Source organism: Pelodiscus sinensis, chromosome Z (genome assembly GCF_052426305.1).
Source record: "Pelodiscus sinensis isolate ZL-2025 chromosome Z, ASM5242630v1, whole genome shotgun sequence".
NCBI lineage: Eukaryota > Metazoa > Chordata > Testudines > Trionychidae > Pelodiscus > Pelodiscus sinensis.
Window position 1 is genome coordinate 30,472,525 of NC_143085.1, and position 16,465 is coordinate 30,488,989.

At 45.8% G+C, this 16,465-nt stretch overlaps 1 protein-coding gene across 10 annotated transcripts in view; it reads right to left on the reverse strand.

Moving 5' to 3' along the window:
* Window positions 1–4,680: 4,680 nt before the first annotated feature.
* The window catches only part of KDM2B (lysine demethylase 2B), a 218,450-nt gene continuing 206,665 nt past the window's right edge, over window positions 4,681–16,465 (reverse strand). For all 10 annotated transcript variants that reach the window (XM_089775275.1, XM_075898615.2, XM_006135978.5 and 7 more), the window contains 5 exons: window positions 13,204–13,877; window positions 11,464–11,627; window positions 7,893–8,054; window positions 6,621–6,839; window positions 4,681–6,092 (listed from right to left, as the gene is read on the reverse strand). In XM_089775275.1, coding sequence (XP_089631401.1) covers window positions 5,911–6,092; window positions 6,621–6,839; window positions 7,893–8,054; window positions 11,464–11,627; window positions 13,204–13,877 — 1,401 coding nt within the window. In that variant the 3' untranslated portion in view covers window positions 4,681–5,910. The remainder of the gene's footprint in view (window positions 6,093–6,620; window positions 6,840–7,892; window positions 8,055–11,463; window positions 11,628–13,203; window positions 13,878–16,465) is intronic.

The window sequence follows — 16,465 nt, forward strand, 5'->3', positions numbered from 1 at the left end:
GGCCGACTTACTCTGGCTGTCTTTCGGCGGCCTCGCTACTTTCGCGGGCGGTGCCATTGACGTCCCTGGTTGATCGTCTGCCGATCTTGAGGGTGGGAGGGACCGTGTCGGAGACGGTTTTCTTTTAAGTTTCTTGGATTGTTCCGAGTGTCCTTTTGACTGTTGGACATCCGGTTGTAGGGCTTTGTCGAACAGAAGGACTTTTAGGCGCATGTCTCTGTCCCGTCTAGCTCTAGCTGTTAGTTTGGAGCAGTGGGGACATTTTTGGGGAATATGTCCTTCCCCGAGGCACCTAATACATAAAGCGTGGCCATCAGAGGCAGGCATTGCCTCATGGCATTCGCTACATTTCTTAAAGCCCGGCATTGGGATAACTAATTAACTATTGAAGAAAATCTGTTTTTTTTTTTTGACTAACTACTAGGATAAACTATAACTTGGAACTCTATATAGGAATTATATACAATAACATATAAAGTCTCTCTGTCTCTGTAGGAAACAGTAGTCAACAGAGAGACAATATTCCGTCCGCGGCCGAGGACAGTCAGGAGGAACTGGCGGGAGCCGGACCAGCGCTGCTCAAATGGCACGAAAAGCCACGAGCCATACTTCGCGCATGCGTGGTCCAGCAGACTACGGCTAGAAAGATCTCCGATCTGCGGCGCCGGGACAAGCCGACACCTACAGTGGAGCACCCATGGGACACTGCTCGAAGAAGAATATAGGTGCTCATGCCCCGACTGCGGGACATAATAGTGCCTCTCGACTCCTTTTAAGGTAGAGGTTAGGAAACCAGGGTCTGCCACAGGGCATTAGTGATCTTAGCCACAGTTTTGTTGAGTGGCAAAGCCAAACGGGGGAGGGGGGGGCGGGCGGCATTGTCGGACAGGATGTCTATCATCGGATCCATGTCCTCTACTACTGGCTCCACTGGGACACCCAGATTGGAGGCCAGACGCCGGAGCAAATCCTGATGGGACTTACCACTGGTGGTATGCCAATGGCGTCCAAAAAGGCCAATGTGGCTAAGGCGGCCAGGTCTGTTGTACGTGCAAAAGATCAGTGCCATCTGGCACTGGCCACTATCGGCAGACAGGATACTGGACTAGATGGAGTATGGCCGTTCTTATGTTTTTGTAGGGTTATGGAAAAAAGAGTGAGGGAGCTCTGTATACCTTGTTGAGAGAAGGGATGTAATAGGACAGTGAATCATCCATCGTCGGCATCGCCGGTGCGGGATCTGCTAAGGCCTCATCAGGAGATGACAACGATGACAACTCCTGAATCAGCACTGGATCCAGCGTAGGGCCTGGTTGGACAGGCACCGCCATGTGCAGAAGCGGCTCTGGCATCAGAGCCTGCAGGTCTCTAGCGGCATCTATGGTAGCAGTCCTCTGGGGCGAGGGAGGGGGTCATGACAGCGACGCCGGCGGAGGCGCTCGGTGCCCGGAGACACTGGACACCGCAAAGGGGGATAAAGGCCCTTGCCACTGGTGATATGCCAACAGCGTCCAAAAAGGCCAATGTGGCTGAGGCGGCCAGGTCTGTTGTACATGCAAAAGATCACGCCGGTGCCGGGAACGGGATCTATGCTGTGACAAAGTGCTCGAGGACCCCGATCTGAAAGAGCCCACATCAGAATCTGAAGAGTAATCAGACTCGGGCCAGGGTGGCGCCGATGACGAGTGCCCTGTCAGTATCGGGGGGGGGGGGGGGGGGGGGGGGAGGGGGCAGGCAAATCTGGCCATGAATTCTGGCTTGCCCGCGTGCATGCGGTGAGATTGTACTGGTGTTGGTAAGACAGGCTTCGGGCCCCAACTGTGGCACCGACACGGTACACGTGGACTGCGGTGCCGAGGTTAGTGCCGGTTGCGGGCGTGGAATTGCTGATTCCAACTGCCCCAGAGGTGGCGCCCCCATTGGTACCACTGTGGGTGCCATGGTGGGTAGGACTGAAGGCGCCGGAGCCTTATTGGCCGCCCTAGAAGGGACGGGCTGTGACGTAGTGGGGGTACTTGCTGGGATGTGGTGACCTCTGCTGTCTGGAGCAAGACCCAGCAGGGAAAACCTCACTAGGCAGAGGTAAGGACAAACTTGTTGAACCAGTGGCCAGACACCCCCCATGGAGAGGAACAAAGGAAGGTGAATGCTGCCCTGGCTTGGGGGGCAGGGCTGGAAGTGGGTTAGTTGGTTGGTGGCTGTCTGTGAGGATGGATGAGACAGCCTAGGGAGAGGAGCTGGAGTTTAGGGGCCCAGTCTCCCCCATCTCAAGGGGGCCTGAGGCATCCTAGCCCAGTTCCTGTAACCAGATTACATCTGTGCTGCGCTGTGCTGGAGGAGCAATAAACCACCCTCAATTCCACTGGCTGGTACAGTCTGTTTGTGCCATTTCGGGGTGCAGGAGACGGGGAACCCCCAACGTGCCGTCACACGGGCATCACCGGCAATGGCGATACCGGCATGGCCCATGGGGCCAATGCCGGCACTTGCAGTAGTGCCGAAACTTGCAGCGGTGCCGAAGAGCCCAGTGCCGATGACTGTAGTGGCACCCCGGGCAAGAGACCCGGTACTGGTACTGCTGATGGTGCAGTTGACGGTGCCACAAGACCTGAGTAATATGGCACCGGCTCAGCTAAGGCCGGTTCTGGGAAAGGTTCCAGCACCAAGGGAGGTCAAGCCCAGTCGAGTGCCGGGTGAGGCCTGGCAGCCTGTATCGAGACTGGCACCGACATAAAGGCAAGTGGTACTGGTCCCACGGGACGGTCCTGCTGCATACGTGATCGGTGCTGACCAATCCAACCGCTGCGGAGGAGAAACTGGTGCCAACATGGCTCCTGGCGTAGAAGACCTCGACCTCTCTGCCTCAACAGACGGTCTAGGCCCAACCTGGACTTCTGGCTCGGAGACCTACCCTGCGAAGTCTTTATCTTCTTTGGTGCCAGGAAGAGAGAACGGTGCCGAGCCCTCAGTACCGAAGTCTGTGCACGGGACAGGGTGTCACGGATTGATGCCGGAGCACTGCGCACCGTGGAGTGGCCAGTCGGTGCCAGTTATAGAGCCGCCTCCATGAGGAGAAGCTTCAAACAAGAGTCTCGCTCCCTCTTCGTGCACGGCTTGAACGACCTGCAGATCTTACAGGCGTTTGCTAAGTGGCCCTCACCCAAACACTTTAAGCCGCTATCATGAGGGTCTCCCTTAAGCATGAACTTAGCGCATACTGCGCAAGCCTTAAAGCCTTGCAGCTCTGGCATTCCTCACTCCCGAAGGGGGGAAGGGACACAAAGAACTTGCTAACTAACTAATTAAAACTATTTATAACTATTAACAACACTACACTAAGAGAAATTGGAACCATTAACTACTCTAAGAGAAAGACATGCTCCAATGACCGTCACGGGCGGTAAGAAGGGACTGAGTTGTGGGAGCGCCGGCAAAGGTACTTATGCTCCACCATAGCGGTGCCACTCCAGGGGGCGCCCTGCTGGTGCTACGGGTACCACTAGGGAAAACGCTCCGGAGACACGGTGCACGTGGTGCACACACCTGATTCGAATGGACATGAGCAACTACTTGAAAAAGAACTGACCAGCTTTGGACTTGGGGAAGCTGGGGGCAAAGCAGCTCCAATTGTCCGGCTGGCCAGAGCACTTCCAGGTTCCAGCTGGTGCCGGTCTATTGGGAGTGCCGGACCACTGGATGCAGAACAACTGCAGTTTTATTGTACCGTGTTGTACTCTTACTTTCCCAAAGATTCTTAGAGCAGAGATTCATGTTAATATCATAGTAAAGATATTCCATTAAAGCTGAATGTCAGAGTACTAGCATTAGTCATTTTTCAGAGTAAAATAATTTCAAGTAAAAGCAATTAAAGAATGGCAGAAGGAAGTTCCACATTAAGCTGTATTCATTTTACAAATAAAGATTGATTAGGCATGCAGGATTGAGAATACAAGCCTAGATGGACCACATCTCACAACTCCCATCAGTGAAGGTGTGCTTCAATCCATTCTGACATTTTCCAAGCCTTATACATCGTACCATTTTCATTTTTGATTGCCAGCACACATGCTTTCACTGAACCGTTCAAAAGAGAAAAACCTAGCTCTTATAATTAAAAACCCAGCAATATATATACATATAGGTAGTTGTGTACACATTGTTCCAACATTTATTACCTTGCACTTATCAAAGAATGTCATGTAGCAGTCGAGTCTCAGCTAGTGAGATGTTAGGTCCTTCTGAAATTGCTTAAACTTTTATCTAGAATGTTATTTTACTGTTTAATATAACCTGAAAAAATGGTAAACACCACAGGTTCTGGTGCAGAACTTTGGAGCTTTGTCAAGAGTTTTTTGGAATTAAAACAGATGCAGTTGATAATTTTATCAGCAAGCCTAGAGAATTTTGTATATTAAAAAGTGACATTACTTTATTATAACTAGGGAAAGATGCTACAGGTCAGAGTAGGTCAACTTTACACCTGTGCAATTCCGGAATCTTCCATGTGACTGTGCCATTTACTGCTCAGTGGTTTTGTTATGCATAACTAAAGCCTCATAACTGATCATACACACAAAGGAATAAAGTTCAGCTCCCCTTAGTGGTGGTGCCTTTGCAGGGCTTAGAGAAAAAAGACACAGTAAACAATCTGATGATGAAATAACACAAAGGGAGCACAGCTGTGGAATAAAAAAGTGCTATGCAGTTTTTTTTTAATAAAGTTACTCCAGATAAGAATTGTACTGTTAATACTTTTGACTATCAAACAAAACAAATTTTATCAATTCAATTTTGAATAGAAACCCTCTGAGGCTTGTCTGTTTTTGTACAATTGTTTATACAAATTCAACAAAGGTAAAACTGCATCAGGAAGGTCTACGAAAACAACACCTTACAACAATGGCACTTATCAATGCAGAATTTTACAATCAGGAAATAACCATGTTATAAACCTTAAATGAGAACTCAACTCACACTTCAAACAAAGAGGAAAAAAGACTATGCTTGACCATTTAGTCTACTGCTTGACTCACTGTATAAATTATTTTTATATTAAGTACAAGAGCTCATGCTAGAGTGAAACCCTCCTATGTGCAAAAGCTGAAATTGGAGTTTTTTAAATTTCTGAGAAAAAGGTAATTTCTATACAGATAAAACTTGGCATAGTGTCTTACTTCAACTATAATATACACCTTATTTTCACAACATGCTTATGTCACTTCTGAAGTATACAAAGCAAGATATAAACTTCCATTAAAACATGCTTGGGAACAAAGTATTAACCTACTTTTCCTGATCTGGGTATGTCTGCAGATGGATACTTTGTCTATGAAGTATAGGTTAAGTTCTCTCCTATTGTAAAGGATAAAAATTGGCAATCCAAAACCAAAAGACTGTTTATGCATTCAAACATTGCATAAATAACTTTTAAACAATTGTATACAAAAATAGTTCTGCATAATGTAAGATGTAACAAAACAAAATGTGTTAAGAAGGCAGAAATGCAGTGTGTGGTCCACTTTAATGACACCAACTTTTTTTGTTTGTTTTAAGAGATGAAGAGCAGAAATTAAATTTACACTACCCAAGCAGCACATGCTGTGTGGTACTTTAAATAACAGCGTTTCTTGAAGATCAGTCTTCTTCGAGGTGTGCACATGTATCATCAATAACAGTCGCCTTATGAATTTGCATAAGAGCCAGTGCAGGACATTCCAGGTAGACTGAATTAAGTGGCACAGGTTGAAATTCTTAACATGGGTAGTTTAAATTATGTTCTTTCCTTGTCAAGACTGTAAAATCCGATCTTTGATATGGATCTTTCTGGATTCCCAATTGAAAATAAAATTTCTACATGTTCTTAGTTCTTTCCCTATCCCTTGCCCCAATATTTACATGCTTGTCCTCTAACTAACTCAGTTTTTGAAGCAATTTCTCTTCCACCTGACCAAACTGAACACTCACTGACATCTCTGCTATGAACTGCTCACATCCTTCCTTGGTCACTTGCTTGCAGTACCTCAAATCGATCTGACAGATATTCCCACAACGTTTAAAGTAGGACAGGCACTGGTCAGTAACCTTATTGCAGTCTGTCAGGAAAACAACAAAGAGGAGAGAAAGTAATAGCTAGTTTTACTTAAATTGTCAATATAAGGACTATTTATACAGACTGTGACATGCCCCCATTTGCTCTTTATTATTGCACTGGTCATTAAAATCAATGAATTAAAACCCATAAGCTTGATGACAATTCTCTGATCTTTGCAGCCAGTTGTGTAACATAACTGGATAAAAATGCAAAACAAGCCAGTTTCATGAGTGGTAGAAGAGGGAGCTTAAGAGTGAAATGGAGAGGAAGGATAAAGTAGAGGGTGGTGGTTTCTAGTTAGAATACAGAGGGAAGTGAATTCTTCTGCAGAAAAGAAACTTAAGAGGACAAAAGGAGAAAATGCTGGTTGCATTTTTCTTCAGGAAGAGTCAAGTGAGCTGGCAGGAGAGGGGGAGGTGAGGGAGGAGAGTCCTATGGCTAATCTGCACTTTGTGCTCTTAGATTTCATAGACATCCTGCATCTCTCATATAAATAGGCAAAGCCTCATGCATCTCTCCCATCACATACCTGATAAGTTAATTTCAGTTAAGGAATCACGTGTGGTGGTTCCTACTGCAGTCAAGAGGTTAATAGACTGATCTGACACATGGTTACAGAAACTAAGATTAAGTCTGGAAAGCAGAGGCATGTGCCTAATGATCAATCGCAAAGAAACATCTGTAATATCCAGACCAGCCAAACGCAGCTCAACTATGTTCCGTAGTTTACTTCGGTTATCAATTTGACCTATAAGACAAAAGGGTTTTTTGTTTTTTTTTTAAGTTTCATTGCAGTTTAGCAATCCTCAGCAGATTAAAAATCAACTCCAAACGAAACACACTGTAACTTATGGTGCCAATACCCCCAATTTACTTAAATGGACAGTTAAACAAAACACAGAAGTGATTTAAGTTACCTGCTGTTTCAAGGAGCCCTCAAGGTGACCAGCACTGACAGTACAATTTTTCTCCTGTTTTTTTTTATTTGACAGCACTTTACTTAAAGTCTTTTCCCCTCAGCAGTCAAATCATTTCACCCTTTTTTTGCATGAGTTCCATACAGCAATGGGAATACCCAAACCCTACTCAACAATGTGTCAAAATGGAAGACTGGGACTTATTCCAGCTCCAGTTGAGTCTGTAGCATGTGAAATGCGTTTCTGATCCATATTTTTTATGGTAGTTTTATTAATGGTTTTAATAAGAGCTATTTGTAGCCATCAGTTTGCAAAAGTCTAAATTGAACCAGTATGGGATTCCAGAAATGCAATGAAGAGTCTATTGACAACTTTAAATGTAATTATTCACAGGAAGAAGCACTATGCATTTGCAGGTTCAGATACGGCATATTTGGTACATCACACAATAGTGCTTTGAGCTAACATGAGTCCTTGATATAGCCAAGAAAACTGCTGCTCCTCTGAACTGAAAGGAAAGGATTTCCACCTTTTCATATTCAACATATATATGCTTGCAGCCTGAATGAAGGAAAGTCATTCATAGGAAAAGCATGCAGAGCAGATGGAATGACCAGAGGCTATAATTTGTTACCTAAGAACTTACCCCAGGATGTCCAGGACTGTAGCAGTTCTGGCTACACATTTCACATATGCCAGAATTCTACAGAATAGGGCCCAAATCACCAGCTAAAGTCAACTGATATAACACCAAAGAGCTTTGTTGATTTACTACAGCTGAGGATCTTGCCCCAAGAAATGTAGTGTCCCACAAATCAGCTACCAACTACTGACACATGAAAGATACTTGCCAAGCTACATTTATGAATAAATCCATCTGTTACCTGGTCTGTTATCTGTTGGTGGTGACAAGAGGTCTCTCATTTGTGCATCTTTTAATCCTTCCACCCACTGAACATCCAGGGTTCTGAGTAAAGGACAACTGGAACTACAAAGTGCAGAGACGGCAATCCACGAACACCCTGATAACAGCAGGTCTCGGAGACCTGGAGATACAAACAAAGGAAATGCCACAGTTGGTCCTAGTCCAATTGAGGTTAAATTTTAAGGAGGAATGTAACACTAGTGACAGGATCTAACACTCTAAGGGTATGTCTACACTACAATGTTAGTTCGAACTAACGGACGTTAGTTCGAACTAACATTCATAGCCGCTACACTAGCGCTCCGCTAGTTCGAATTTGAATCGAACTAGCGGAGCGCTTAGTTCGAACTAGGAAAACCTCATTTTACGAGGATTAAGCCTAGTTTGAACTTACTAGTTCGAATTAAGGGGTGTGTAGCCCCTTAATTTGAACTAGTGGGAGGCTAGCCCTCCCCAGCTTTCCCTGGTGGCCACTCTGGCCAACACCAGGGAAACTCTATGCCCCCCTCCCGGCCCCGGACCCCTTAAAGGGGCGCGGGCTGGCTACAGTGCCCGTGCCAGGTGCAAGCCTGCCAGCACCCAGCCAGCAGACCCTGCACCTGGCACGGCACAGAGCCACCCACCTGATGTCCCCCAGCCCACCCCCTCTTCCCGGGACCAGGCTGGCGGCTCCCGGGAGCTTGCCCTGGACTGCAACAGGCGGGCACCTTCCTGGGCTAGTGCAGACATCGTGGACCTCGTCCACGATCTCCGCACTAGGCACAGGAAAGTGGCCGTCTAGGGCAGGAGAGCTGCCAGCCTGGCCACCCAGGAGCAGGTGTGCATGAAAATCAAGGGGGTCCACTGAGACCCCCGACCCTGAGCTTACAATGGCCGTCCTGGGTCAGACCAAAGGTCCATCTAGCCCAGTAGCCTGTCTGCCGACAGCGGCCAACCCTAGGGACCCTAGAGGGGATGGACCGAAGACAGTGACCAAGCCATTTGTCTCGTGCCATCCCTCTCCAGCCTTCCACAAACTTTGGGCAGGGACACCACTCCTACCCCCTGGCTAAGACTACTCCATGGACCCAACCTCCATGACTTGATCTCACTTCCCTTTAAACTCTCTTCTAGTTGTAGCCTTCACAGCCTCCTGCAGCAAGGAGTTCCACAGGTTAACTACTTGCTTTGTCAAGAAGAACAACTTTCTCTTACTAGTTTGAAGCCTGCTACCCATTCCTTTCCTTTGGTGTCCTCTAGTCCTTCTTTATGGGAACTCATGAAGAACTTTTCTGAATGCACCCTCTCTACCCAACCCCTGCTTTTAGAGACCTCTATCCTGTCCCCGCTCCATCTCCTCTTTTCTAAGCTGAACAGTCCCAGTCTCTGTAGCCTCTCTTCATCTGGGACCTGTTCCCAACCCCTGATCATGTTAGTTGCCCTCCCCTCTCCCAGCCTTTCTCTTCCCCTCTCCCACCTCCTTTTCCCAGTCTCCCCCAGTTTTGTTCAATAAAGACAGAGTCAATGTTGGAAGAAACGTTATCTTTACTTTGTACATCAATAAGAAGGGGGGCTAGGGAAGAGTAAGTGGAAGGAGGTGAGGGAGTAATGGGGTACGAGCCCCCGATGGGGAGGACTGGGCTGGCTCTGCGGGCTTCTGGGGGTGGAAGCTCTCCTGCAGCCCCCCGATTGCCCCCTCTCCCCAGATGGCAGCCTGTGGCAAGTGCAGCCGGGCTGATGGCCGAGTGGTGTGATGTGCCCAGTGTGGGTACTCCGGGCAATCCAAGCCAGGTTTTCAAGCGGGGCACTCCTGAGAACTGTCTGTCCGGGGTGGGGGTCGGGACCCTTTAAGCGCAGCCCTCGGCTAGCCTGAGACAGCATCTCCACGCTCTAAGTCCTCCTCTGATGCCCTGCCGGCACTGTTTCCGGCCATCCTTAAGCCCTGTTCAGAGTCCACTCAATGTGGACTTGCTAGTTCGAATTAGCAAAACGCTAATTCGAACTAGTTTTTAGTTCTAGACGCGTTAGTTTGAATTAGCTTAGTTCGAATTAACTAATTCGAACTAAGTTAGTTCGAATTAACGTTGTAGTGTAGACGTACCCTAAGAGTGTACAATCTTCTGACCACAGAACTGACATAACACAGATATCAACAATGCAAGTGTCCCTGCAGTACCCTGACACTAACTCACCTTTGCTCTGGAATAGCTATATGAGGGGCCTGACTGAGTTCTCAATTACCTTCTTGATCCTAAATTTAAGAAGCTAGCTAACATGGGGTGCCTACAATATCAACAATCACCACAACTAATTTCCAGTCTTACTGTTGCTGTAATCTATCTATATATTTTAGAAGTGTGCATCTGTCTGTTCATGAGTCCGTTTGCTCAAGAACTCCTAAATGGTAAGAGCTAGGACCACCACATTTGGTATGCAGCTTTCTCTTATAATTTCAAGCAAGGTCAGGGTTTGGTTGTGCCAGGAAAATGAGATGTGCCTGGAATCTGATTATTTTCCATCACATGTAAAGAGAGGGGTCTGATCAGAGGGACATCTTTATTGCTAAATGACCACTAGGGGCAGTGAGCACAGGACTGCCAAGTGACCATAGGGGGATGGCTGCACCAGCAAGAGAGTGGACAGTTGGGGCTGGGGCTCACCATCTCGATGGCCATCAGACTAAGTATGTGGCTCCTGTGCCCCAAGCCATCCCCCTGCCTCCCTCAGCCACAAGTGCTGGACAAGAGAGGGGGAAGCCCTGCTGGCCACTGGCTACACTGCCATGGCCCCCCTGAGGTCATCCCAGGCTCAAGCAGTACAACCCCTCTCCACCAGGAGATGCCAGGGGAGGACCTGGGAACCAGGGCCTGATGACCCCTGGTCCCACACAGGAAATACTGGGGTGCTGGAAATCATAGACAGCCCATTCCAAGGAGACACTGTGGGGGGGAGGGGGGGAGAGACTGCATTCTGAGGCTGGGGAAGCAAGCAGCCCAGCCCCATCTCCCCCCATGAGGAGCTGCCAGGGGATCCGGAGCATTGTCTCCCCACTTCCCTGCTAAAAGCTGCCAGCTGGGGGGCTGAAAAGCGCAGTCCCCATCCTCTCTAGAAGCCACCAAGGCAGTACAACCCCTGCATCCCCCAGAAGGAGCCACAGCTAGAGTGACACTACTCTTGCTGCCAGAGGTGGCCTTGGTAACCCTCCTCTACCTACCAGCCCTCTGGTCTGAGGGCCCCTCCCCCCCGGATTCCTGCACACACCTCTGCCACCCTCTGCCCTGAGTCCTGTATTTCCACCCTCTGCTCTCAGCCCCCCTCACCCCCCACTTCCTGCCCTTTGCCCTGTACCTCCCAGCAGCTGCTTGACTGCTGCATCCTCCCACTTCTTATCCAAGTAACACCAGGTAAATCCTCTAGAATTCTAATACTTTTTTCTGAAGCCACTTTGTATCGTTTTAAATGTTATTTCATTACACATTTCAGAGATTTTTCCTTAGTGACCTTCTTTATATCTAAATTGGGATCAATGCATCCGACACAATGTCACTTACCTGGTAGTCTATTGATAAGCCAGCTCAGTTGCTTTTTAGATATGTTTGTCCAGCTAAGATCAAGGGTTACAGGCTGTCTCCTAATAATGCCACTGAGCATAAGTGGAGTGATGGATTTACAATGGTTTAGATCTATGTTGGTCCACAATCTTTTATCACAGCACCTACAATAACACAATTGTTAATGTGAGATTTGCTTTGAATTCTGTAATGCTTTACAAATTAACAATAGCTAAAAAATCAGTATCTTTGTAACAGCAGCAGCAGAGAGATCTGTTTGAAGAGGCTCATGCACGCATGCGTTCAAGCTGACTTCCACAAGTGTTTTTAATCAAGCCAAAATAGGATTCTTTCCCAACAGATGAAACGCTGTTATGAGTGGGATTTTCAAAAGCACAGTCTCATTGTCTTTCAGCAGAACCTGTGTTCTTAAATCACTGGGGTGCTTTTTAAAATCCCATCATAAAGGCAGAACAAACCAGAGCAATTTCTTATTTCTCTTAGCCTTTGGATTTAAAGATCAGCTTTGACCCAGGAGGTTCTGCTGTTCTGATTTACCTTTTAGCCAAGTTGGTGAGTCTCGTAAGACTGAAAGCTCCATCTCTTGCTCTGCATCTCTATTTTAATCCTACACACACAGCATCTGAGTCTCTGCCCCATCCCTTCAACTATAGTGTGCTATGGGTAACAGAACCAAGCAAAAATCTTAACGAACTTGCAAGAATTACTTAGGAGGAAACATTATACTTAGTTGGACAAAAATTGTTTACAAGCTTATTATAATATCACCAAGGAATCCTCAGCAGAAGCAATTCCATGGACCTCTTTTTCCACTGAGTTTTAGTAAGTCACCCTATTCATTATTGTATAGTGCCATAACAGAGTCTGTTATCTGCTTGCCTGAGTAAATGGAGTTTTGATACATCTGAGCAACCAGCTAAGAAGCTATTTTATTGGAAGTTCAGCAAAGTGTATAAACATAGCTTTGAGATTCATAATATACATTATAGCTTGTTGTTCGGGTATGGTCATTGACCTGTTGTGCAATTTCTATACAAGCCCCAGGCAGATGCACCATAAATGGCAATACAGTAATTAGCATGGAAAATATACTTTGAGATCCTGTATCAATTAAATTGTTGTTAAAAAATAAAGGGTAGACAATATAACCACCAGGTTCTTTGCACCATGCATTCTGTATATGCAAAAATAACCTTAAAACATCTTGAAGAACCTCTTAAATCAATTAACAGGGGCAACTGGATCTCTTATCGCAATCCAAGAGGTGTTTAACAACTAGATGGAGGAAATATTTAAGTTAATGGCATGCAAGCTCCTAATGAAGTCCAGATTCAGGAACTTTACTAGTATACTGCTCTCTGTGTTTGTCTAACTAGAGGACTTTGAAACACAGTTGGCATGGATATGTTATGTGGTTATACTGCCTACCAGCCTTATCTAGGGTTCTCAAGAAAAGTCAGGACAGGTTGTGCACACAAATTTAAACTATTTTGGATTGAACTGCACTGAAAGTGACAGCTGCTACATTTTTGTTAAAGGCACGCATTTGTGGTCATACCCTCACTCCATGTAAGCTGAGAGCATCACCTTCCCCACAAACTCCACACATGCTTAAATCCCCTCTAGAAGAAATTAGTAAGTGCTGATTAACATATATGTCTGCATGAATTAAATCACGCAGTCAGATACTATCAGCATTGTCCCCCCTCAACTCCTTACCATCTGTTCCAGGTCTTGCAAACTCTCATACAGATGCACAAGTCACTATGACTGAGGTAGCTAAAGACAGCCATCCAGACTTCCCTTTGCATCACATGGGCTGCCCCATCATCTAGGGGGAGTGAGTCCGGAGGAGGGCTGATGGGGGGTGGCCTGATTACATGGCGTTCCATCTGAATGCATTTGGGAGGAGAGAGTGAAGGTGGTGGCCGGGTAATCACCCTAGGTGTGCTTCGCAGGCTTGGCAAAAGCTGGTGCCTCAGCTCCCTGGGAGTCCCATTTAACCCTTTACTGAACCTGTGGAGTCTCTCGCTATTGCTCAGAGCTCGTTTGGGCTCCTCATTCTCGCTCTCTGGCTCAGATTTGATGGGTTGGTGATTCTCATTGGCAAGGCTGTTCTCGGTTTTTTGGATCTCCTGATTGAGTTCTTTGCTGAGCTCTTTGCTCAGTTCCTTATTTGGAAGACGCCTTTTCCGCCTCATCTTTATCTTTTTCTTGTCCCTAGGCTCAGCACTTTCAGTGCTGGGTCCCGCAGTGGGGGAGCTCGACCGTGACTGGTCACTCTCCTTGGCTTTTGGAGGTGCTTCTGGTAGATCTTCCTCAGGTTCCTGTTTAAACCGTCGCAGGGGTTTGGCCATGCCAGTTCGGTCGTCTGTAGCCTTCCACGTTCGCCTCTGAAAAGGAAGAGCAGGAGGCTTAGCAGAGCTGACAATTAGTTGGTGCCACAGTAGAGGACATGCTGTCCTGCTGCTTGCAGAGAGGGCAACAGGGTAAAGGACCACATCCAAACATTCTCTGGACTTCAGTGGAACATTAATAACTGATGGTACTATCATATCTTAAAAACAACCTGAAATGTGGTGCCCTGAACTGGACACAATACTCCAACTGAGGCCTAACCAGTGCAGAGTAGAGTGGAAGAATGTCTTCTCATGTCTTGCTCACAACACATCTGTTAATGCATCCCAGAATCATATTTGCTTTTTTTGCAACAGCATCACACTGTTGACTCATGTTTAGCTTGTGGTCCACTATAACCCCTAGATCCCTTTCCGCCGTACTCCTTCCCAGACAGTCGCTTCCCATTCTGTATGTGTGAAATTGATTGTTCCTTCCTAAGTGGAGCACTTTGCATTTGCCTTTATTAAACTTCATCCTGTTTACCTCAGAGCATTCCTCCAATTTGTCCAGATCATTTTGAATTATGACCCTATCCTCCAAAGCAGTTGCGACCCCTCCCAGCTTCATATCATCTGCAAACTTAATAAGAATACTCTCTATGCCAATATTTAAATAGTTGATGAAGATACTGAACAGAACCAGTCCAAAAACAGACCCCCTGAAGAACCCCATTTGTTATATCTTTCCAGCAGGATTGTGAAGCATTAATAACTACTGAGAACGGATATCCAGCCAGTTATGCATCCACCTTATAGTAGCCCCATCTAAGTTGTATTTGTCTAGTTTATTGATAAGAATATCATGCGAGACCGTATCAAATGCCTTACTATCACATCCACTGCTTCTCCCTTATCCTCAAGACTCATTGTCCTATCAAAGAAAGCTATCAGATTGGTTTGACATGATTTGTTCTTTACAAAGCCATGGTGGCTGTTCCCTATCATCTTATTATCTTCCAAATGTTTGTGATGATTTCCTTAACTACTTGCTCCATTATCTTTCCTGGGTTGTTTTTATTTCCCTTTTTATAGATGGGCACTATATTTGCCCTTTTTCAGTCTTCTGGAATCTCTCCTGTCTTCCATGATTTTCCAAAGATGATAGCTAAAGGCTCAGATACCTCCTCTATCAGCTCCTTGAGTATTCTAGGATCATTTCATCAGGCCCCGGTGGCTTGCAGACATATAACTTTCCTAGGAGAGTTTTAACTTGTTCTTTTTTTAATTTATCTTCTAAACCTACCCCCTGTAGCATTCATTATGTTAGGCATTCCTTCATCAGACATCTCGGTGAAGACCAAAAGAAGTCATTAAGCATCTCTGCCATTGCCAAGTTTCCTGTTACTGTTTTTCCCTCCTCACTGAGCAATGGGCCTACCCTGTCCTTGGTCTTCCTCTTGCTTCTAATGTATTTATAGAATGTCTTCTTGTTTCCCTTTATTCCTGTAGCTAGTCTGAGCTCATTTTGTGCCTCTTTCTAATCTTGCCCCTGCATTCTTGTATTGTTTGCCTATATTCATCCTTTGTAATTTGTCCTAGGATCTCCTGGTTAAGCCATAAGTGAAGAGGGATATGATATAGGTCTATAAAATCATGCCTGGTGTGGTAAAAGTGAATAAAGAAGAGTTATCTCAGAAGAAAAGAACTAGGGGTCATCAAATGAAATTAACAGGATTAAAAAAAGACCTAGATAAATTCATGGAGGATAGGTCCCCCAATGGCTATTAGCAAAGATAGAAAGTAGGGACACCGTCCCTTCCTGTTTGCCACAATCTGGGAGTGAGCAACAGGAGATGGATCACTTGATGATTTACCTGTTCATTCCCTCAGGGACACCTGGCACTGATCATTGTCAGAAGACAGGATATTGGGCTAGATGGATCTTTGGCCTGACTGAGTGTGGTTGTTTTTATGTCCTTAAAAGATAGCCACTGTACTTCCTGATATGCAATCAAGATCAGTGACTCTACTCATCCAAACAGCAATACAAGCTAAGAGCACTGAGTTACTTTGATTTAGCAAGTTTTGATACATTCTGTGCAATTACTAAGTCACATTCCTGACATACTTCTGTTCTGCTACTTATTGCTAGATGCTATGTCTCAAGGAGTGCCATGCATTCTCTCCATCTCTCTCTAGCACACTGCATGTATATACAAATGGGTGATCCCCCTGATAGCCCTGACATACTGATAGTCAGATAAGGTCTGAAGTGCTTGACAGTGGGCCTATGAAGGGGTCAGCTGGCTCCTTCTTCCCTGCTCCAGTCACTTTTCATAAACTCGAATCACACATCACTTGTCTACTTTAATCAAATCCCCATGGATGTATGTCACAGCTCCAAGAGATGTGCAATGCCATGCCAAAAAAGGGGAAGATTTCTTGTATAATTCAAACACAAGTGAGAAGTCCAGAGCTATTAAAACTAAAATAAAAAGGCACTATGGTAAAGAGGGATGAGGTCGGCAAACAGAGGTGTAACACTATAAATACACAACAGTTGTGCCAGAATTTGTATGCAGCTGCAATAAATTATAAATTGAATAAAAAGGTGTGTTCCTAGCTTTTAAATGGGGATGTAT